The sequence below is a fragment of the Gambusia affinis genome, linkage group LG05 (genome assembly GCF_019740435.1).
Source record: "Gambusia affinis linkage group LG05, SWU_Gaff_1.0, whole genome shotgun sequence".
NCBI lineage: Eukaryota > Metazoa > Chordata > Actinopteri > Cyprinodontiformes > Poeciliidae > Gambusia > Gambusia affinis.
Genome location: NC_057872.1, coordinates 2,735,290 through 2,742,626, shown reverse-complemented (window position 1 = coordinate 2,742,626; position 7,337 = coordinate 2,735,290). Strand labels below are relative to the sequence as shown.

General features: G+C 38.7%; 1 protein-coding gene across 1 annotated transcript; it reads right to left on the bottom strand.

Moving 5' to 3' along the window:
• Nucleotides 1-19: 19 nt before the first annotated feature.
• On the bottom strand, nucleotides 20-7,017 carry cndp1 (carnosine dipeptidase 1). Its single transcript, XM_044116703.1, has 12 exons — nucleotides 6,912-7,017; nucleotides 5,795-5,905; nucleotides 5,221-5,364; nucleotides 4,007-4,169; nucleotides 3,685-3,773; nucleotides 3,355-3,552; nucleotides 3,207-3,291; nucleotides 1,801-1,961; nucleotides 1,552-1,716; nucleotides 1,334-1,475; nucleotides 912-1,059; nucleotides 20-381 (listed from the first exon to the last, which is right to left on the bottom strand). Exons 2-12 carry the CDS (start codon nucleotides 5,903-5,905, stop codon nucleotides 303-305), a joined length of 1,485 nt encoding a protein of 494 aa, XP_043972638.1. The 5' UTR covers nucleotides 6,912-7,017; the 3' UTR covers nucleotides 20-302.
• Between the last annotated feature and the right edge of the window lie 320 nt (nucleotides 7,018-7,337).

Sequence of the window (7,337 nt, the reverse complement as noted above, 5' to 3'; positions counted from 1 at the left end):
AATTAAAATGTATACACAGTTTTGTATTTGTTTTATTTTTATTAAATGAAACAAATGCAGTGTACTACAGTACTGCATGATCTAGAACATAACTAACACTAATTATACATAGGGAGGAATGAAAATAACCAGAAGACACAAGGATAGACAGATAGATAGATAGATAGATAGATAGATAGATAGATAGATAGATAGATAGATAGATAGATAGATAGATAGATAGATAGATAGATAGATAGATAGATAGATAGATAGATAGATAGATAGATAGATAGATAGATAGATAGATCTTCCTATAATGATCAAACACTGGACTTGTTAATCTGGGCGACTTCATTCAGGTAGGCAATGAACAACTTGGTTCCTTCGAGGTAGTTGTACCTGCAAAATAAAAAAGAAGTCTATTTTGTGCATTTATTAAAATTATTCAATTCAGTTGCACATTCCTTTGATTCGGACTATGCTATTTTTAATAACTGCTCAGTATTTTATTTATTAATTTTCCCCTTACTGTACACTGTTACTCGTAAATAAATTTTATATATTGTATTTTATTTGTTATCTTTATGTGAATCTACATGTGTGATTACCTGTCACTTCCCTAATGTTACACCAGATGTTCCCCATTGTGGGACAGTAAAGTATTTTGCTATTCAATCTTTCATTCAGAAACCTCAGTGAGTTTCCACATGCATCTACATAAGACTGACTTCAAAGGAGGAAAACTAAACTATTAAAACCGACTGACCAAGCGGCTGAAATTAATCTGAAAGAAAATCTGTGAAGTCACATGAGGACACACAGCTTCCAACAGTGTCCCTGGGCAAAAGAGACCAAAACTGAAAAGAATTAAGCTTATCCTGTGAAAAAAAAGAAATTAGAGTAGTTGTTAGGCATGAAGTGTGTAAAACCTGCTCATTTTCTCATTCTGGGAGTGCATTCCATCATCAAAGCCTCCAATGGGCATCATGATGATGCTTTTGCCCGTCACATCCTGGAAGGTTTTGGCAATGGGGATGGTCCCACCTTCACGGATTAGATCAGGATCCACATTGAAAACTGAAAGAGAGCCAATATGTATCATGTATGTATAACTCAAATGCAAAAACTCTTTGTCTGTTGAATGTTCTTCAGAGTTGGAAAAAAAAACAACAACAAAGCATTTTCAAGAGCTCTAAATGCTTTTACAATTTCACAAATAAGCACAACATCTCTTGTTATGTTAACAAGCTTCTGTAAAGCCAAACAGTTCAGGTAGAAGAGAACTGAAGTAAAACATATAGCCGTGTGCAGGACAGATATTTTTTTTAATAAGCTGACGTAACTTTCTTACCTCTCTTGATCGCTACCTTTCCAGCCTCATACAGAGGGTGCTTAGTGTCAGCCAGCCAGGGCTTGGCCCCAATCACCATGGTAACTTTCAGCTTGTTAGGACTCTTTCTCTTAGCAAACACAGAGTGAAGGTAGTCTGTCACCTAGAGCACAAAAAGGAGACTTTAGTAAAGCAAAGCACTACATAAATGAACACTCTAAAGAAATCATATATGCCACCTGTTTCTTGACCGCTGCTGGGTCCATGTCAGGGACTTGTCTTATTGAGAACTTAGCAGTGACCTTAGCAGGGATGACTGTCTTTGTGCCGGAGTCAGAGAAAGCCCCCTCTATACCATGGATGGAAACAGTGGGGTAGCGCCACCTATGGGCCAACAAGTCCACCTTTGGAAGAGCAATACAGAAGCAACCCTTTGATGAGTCGGGGAAAAAAACTCTTCTTTTTTTTCCGACTTGACTTTTTACTACCTTGTTGTTGTACATGAGGTGGCTGACGCCAGTCTTGTTCTTGTAATTGTCCACGTCAAACTCAATATCCTGATACATTTTCCATTCTTCATCCGACAGAGGAGCCACTGCTTCCCGGATCCCCGGAATCAGAATCTTTCCACTGGGGCTGATGAGTGTGTCTGAGAGAAAAGTGACCATTAAGCAAATCAGGATTTTTTTTAACAATTTTTCTTGTAATTTCCCCCAATATAAAACATTACCCGAGGAAAGTATTCAAATATGACAATTAAACCACAGTTTACGATAACTGGTAAGTTATATTTTACATTCCTGTAGAGAAATCTTGACCCATTCATGTTTGCAGAATTGTTTTAATTCAGTCACTTTGGATTCCCCCCTCAGCCCAACATGCTACAGGATTTCACTCAGTTTGAATTTGAATAGATCATCCTAAAACATCCATTTTGATTTCAGCCAAGACCATCATAGTATCAACACTACATTTGACTATTGGTGTGATATTCTTTGTCTGAAATGCTGAGTTAGCGTCAAAACAGATGTAACGGGACACACAGCTTCCAAAGAAGTACTGCTTTTTTCTCATCAGTCTACAGAATATTTTCCCAAACGTCTTGAAGACTGTCAAGATGTTTTTTTCAGAAATTGTTTTTGCCCTGGAAGTTTCACTTTTCCACTACTTGTCCATGTTTTATTCATTTGTGGAAAGAGGTTCTCTGGACTCACTAAAAACGGTTTTCTTTTTAAGCCAGTGATCTCTGTATCTATGTTTCTCATCTGCTCTTATTAGCTTTAGATGTGATGGGTTGCTTTTTAAAGTCTTTTAGCACATTTCATGTTGGCACCAAGGTTCAGTTTAAGTGATATTATTCTATAGGTCTGGGATTAATCAAATCTGGGTGTGCTCACTGAAATTAAACTCACTGATTTAGAACCAATGAGGATTTTTTTTTAACATATCAGTTAATTCCTGATTTAACAAAAAAAGGAAAAAAATAAAATTTGGAAACCAACGGTAGCTAAATACACCAGATAATTTACTGCAACAACATATAGGTTTGAACATTTTTTCACAATGATAATTTCTTACTGAAGGGATTTGTCAGGAGGCTCTTGATTTTATTGTTAAATCTGACAAAAATGTTTGTCCACATTATAAACCATTTCACTACTAATTTCCCTAACTTAACTAGCTATTTCTAAACATGCAAGTATTTTAAGGGATGTTTTCCTTAGAGATCAAAGAGTACTGCTCCTTTAGCCCTTCAGCTAGTTCACTGGGGACTGTTTCGATGAGAAATCTTTATTCTTAAAGGAAAACAGCTGCGTAAACTACCAAAGGGAACAGAAAAGCAAATGAACAGGGCAAAGTGTGAAGATCAAAGGAAGACGCCCTTTAGACCCACCAAGAATGCCAATGAGGTCAGTCATTGGTTCGATCACAGTGCCTCCATAGACACCAGAATGTAAGTCTTGTTTGGGGCCTTCAACCTAAACACACAACATAGTAAGAATCAGATACAGAGAGAAACGTTTCAGAAAGAATTCTACAACCTCTGCAAAGAAGTAGCAGTTCCCTCTAGTGCCATAGGTCAGGGCCGGCCGTCTGCTCAGCCAACCACAGTCAGAAATGATGATGTAGTCCACATCGGAGAAGAAGGTGTCTCTCTGCGCCAGGATCATTGCATCCAGGCCGTTAGAACCTGTCTCCTCCATACCCTCAATGAGAAACTTCACATTTACTGGCAGGTCCTGGTGGATACCAGAAGTAGAGTGTAAGAACAAATGCAGTAATTGTTTGACAAATATAGCGATTTGAAGTTAAAACTATGTTTACATAATACATAATGTTGTCTCTATAGGGGTTGGTGTGTTTTCTCTCACCATGCTGAGGGCTTGGTAAGCCTGTACGGCGTGGATCCAGGCCAGAACCGGAGCCTTGTTGTCTGATGTTCCTCTTCCATACAGATTACCTGAAGGTACAGAGCCATGAAACATATTTAGTTATGACACTATAACTAGAATTTGCTGTAGGTCAGGAAAATTTAAATGCAGATCACAAAGAATGTCATTTTTGAGATGTTTCAAACAGACATAATTGGTATCTTTGGACTGATTTTTGAAAAATAATTCCACAAGAAGAAATCATCATGAAATCAGTTAAAAATCAGGTAAAAAGCTGTGTAAAGAACATAAAGGTGGCTACCGTTGATATCTGTCAGGTTGTAGGGATTGGTAGCCCAGCCGTCCTCCAGCTTCGCCGGCTGAACGTCCACATGACCGTAGACACACACTGTGTGTTTGCTGGGGTCACTCCCAAACTGAGCTGTCACTACTTTTGGCAGTGCTATTGTCTGTCCACTTGGAAGCTGCATTCACAATGGCATGGTTGGTATTCTCACATTTCCACAAAATGATACTTTAGCCCCCTGATTTGGAAATAATATGGCACAATGTGAACCAGTACCAGGGTGTTGATGTATGTTTATGCATTTGGCAGAAGCTTCTATCCACAATAACTTACAAATGAGGATATAGTTAAAACAATAGCTAATTCAAATTTAAAATTCAAAAATAATTTATTGATCACAAAGGGAAATTAAATGTTGTAACTCATTAATTCAAATTCTTCAAAGAGTTATTGTAGATAGCCATCTTAACAAGATGGCTGTTGGCAGGAAAAATGTCCCGTAGCAGTCTGTCTTACAGTGAATCTGAATAAGCTTCTGACTGAAGGCACTCTGTTTTCCCAAGACAGTCTCATAAAGAGGATTGTCAGGGATGTCCATAATTTTCTTGATTTTACGAGGAATCCTTCTTTGAATCATTATCTCATGAGGTTCCCCAGACCAGAACTAGGACAGAACTAGCCTTCTTTATCAGACTATTGAACCTTTTTAGGTCCCTGGTTCTGATGCTGCTGCCCCAGCTGATGACAGAAGAATAAATGATACGCTCAGCAACAGACTTATAGAAGATCTGCAGTATCTTGCTGCAAACCTTGGAGGAGCTTGGCTTTCTCAAGAAGTGCAGTCTTCTCTGTTCCTTCTTCATCTGTTGAGTCTCCTGTCCATTCAGTTGTCCAGATGAACACTGAGGTATTTATATTCACTTTGAATATGGGATGCTTTTATCCAGGAGGTGATATTGTAAATTGGGTCAACTTTTGAAAATGTTTATGAACCTGCTGTTAACTGTTAGCTCCTGGCTTTCAGAAGGTTTGTGCTTGGCTGTTCTGCTAAATCAAGCTGCAGTTTTGTTATCTCAGGTATATTAATGAAGACATATACCTGTCCAATGGAGCAACCCCTGCAGAATTTTTATTAGCCTACTGAAGTAAAGACGACAAACTCCAAATTCTCAAAGAGAAGTTAAAAAAGAGAATCGCTTTAGCAGAGACCGGGGGGTTTTGTCACTGACCTCTTGGTCTCCGATATCGACCAGTTGTACCATTCCTCCCATCAGTCTCAGCTTCTCAGCCACCAGCTCCATCATGCGTTGCAGATCTGGTCTTCTCAGAATGTTGCTCGAGTCACTTTCAATTGCAACCCACTCCCTCAGAACCTGGCGCACAAATCAAAGTCTCATTGTGAATGAGCTGTAACTTTTAATCAATCCAAAGAATTGATTATATATAACAGAAAGTTATTCTGTTGAATAAGTGAGGTGAGTCATCCTGTAAGCAACTAATACCCACATCTTCAACAAATCACATAAGGAGAACCTGCTGTCATTGTGCACTATGGTGGAGACACAACCATTGCCTAACCATGAGGGTGAGCAGAAGATACTGCAACAGAAAACCTGCTCCCACTTTTAATTGAGCTTATTGTTAATAGGTGCAAATTGCTTGCATTCACTGGACCCAATGAGTGTGATTGATCAGCATGTAGTCAGAGCAATCAGGTTTGGGGAGAGATGAGGCAAGTAGTATGTCAAAAAAGATGAGCAGTGAGATGGAGAAACAGCCCCGTCTGTGTTTCAAGTTTGTCACCTCAATATGTTCTTCCTGATGGTCATCAACGTACTGCGCCAGCTCGGTGTACTGGAAAGCCTGGCCACAGGAAATGACCAGCAGGATGAAGGGGACGGCTTGAAGATTCATCTAGTGGAAAAATGAGAAATCAAATGATAGTGGGAGTAGCTTGTTGGAAAAAGAAGTTATCACAACTCATCATAAATTAATAATCATTATTTCATAATCTAACTGAATATTCTAATTTTAAAAAATCAAGCAAACAGATACCCTGATAATTACTCAGATAACTCTGAGCAATTATCTGTGCAGTGGCTCTCCAAGGTGTACATACCCTTATTGAACTAACAAAAACTGAAAAAATAAAACATGTGGCTTCCGTTAAACATAAGAAAACTTTAAACAACACATTCTGTGTCCTAAGTATATTTAATATAAGCATACAAATATACTTACTCATCATTGTTCTCAGTAGTTAATATTTATTTTTTTCCTTTTAAATGTGACCATGATCACACAGCTTGTCTGAAGATCCACGCTCTAATTACTTCATTGGATTTAACTGAAGTGCAAAACAAATGTATATTTATTTTAAAAAATGTGTTGGCCTTGGTTTCAGACTCTGCAGTTGGTGTTTAAATAATGTCAATAAAGTGTCCGAATAACAGAATTACCTAGTAATATTTTCTAATATCCCGTAAAATGTTAACATTTTTGACACAGAAACATGCAGGCTGCTGGCGGACCACCCAGAGGACGTCTAACTCATCGCTTATCAGGTTGTCAGTGAAAACAAGATGCAATGTGAGACAACAGTGAGGAAAACAAGAAGCTGGTCAAGGAGGTTGAAGTGTACATATGTCAATTTAAAGGTGGAGAACAGAAATTATTTGAAACCTTTAACATCTATAATAGCATTTTAACATGGATATGGAAACATTTTAGACCCTCTACAACCAGCTGCTCTGCTGACTCGCTCCATCTCATTAAGCAGCTTTTAAACAAAACTTTTACAACTTCTGCCTGATCCCTCTGAACCGTTAAAAACTTTTCAGCTTTATCTCACTGCAGATTAAATCTTATTTCTATTTTGATGAACATATAATATCTTCACAATATGAATATATTTCCTTACCTTCTCTTAGATCCAGTAGAAACAGTCTTATCAGGCCCAGCAGCTGTGGCCCCATGTTGCTGGTGGGACATTTATACACATTCCCTCATGCTGCACTCTTACCGGGCCCCGGGGTCACACTGTCAAATGTTTCCTGACATCTTGCCAAGACAGCAGACAAATGCCTTTTTTTGCTGAGAAAGACAAAACTCCACTCAGATCTATTGATCTTGTTCCAAGAATGTGCTCCAAGGATCGACAGTGGGGGGTTTGTGTGTGTGCGTGTGTGCGTGTGTGTGTGTGTGTGTGTGTGTGTGTGTGTGTGTGTGTGTGTGTGTGTGTGTGTGTATGGGGAGGGGTGCTCGGAAGGACAAAACATCATGTGAAACTCCTAATTACTGTGCTTCCACACACACATAACAAGTTGCACAACAGACGGCCCTCTGA

Bases quoted from the DNA above. Each gene is read 5' to 3' on its own strand.
- cndp1 (XM_044116703.1), bottom strand. From the start codon at position 5,905: ATGAATCTTCAAGCCGTCCCCTTCATCCTGCTGGTCATTTCCTGTGGC. The intron at 4,170-5,220 runs GTCAGTGACAAA...TTGTGAATGCAG, and splicing joins TCGATATCGGAGACCAAGAG to CTTCCAAGTGGACAGACAAT. The intron at 3,292-3,354 runs GTTGTAGAATTC...TTGTGTGTTTAG, and splicing joins ACTGCTACTTCTTTGCAGAG to GTTGAAGGCCCCAAACAAGA.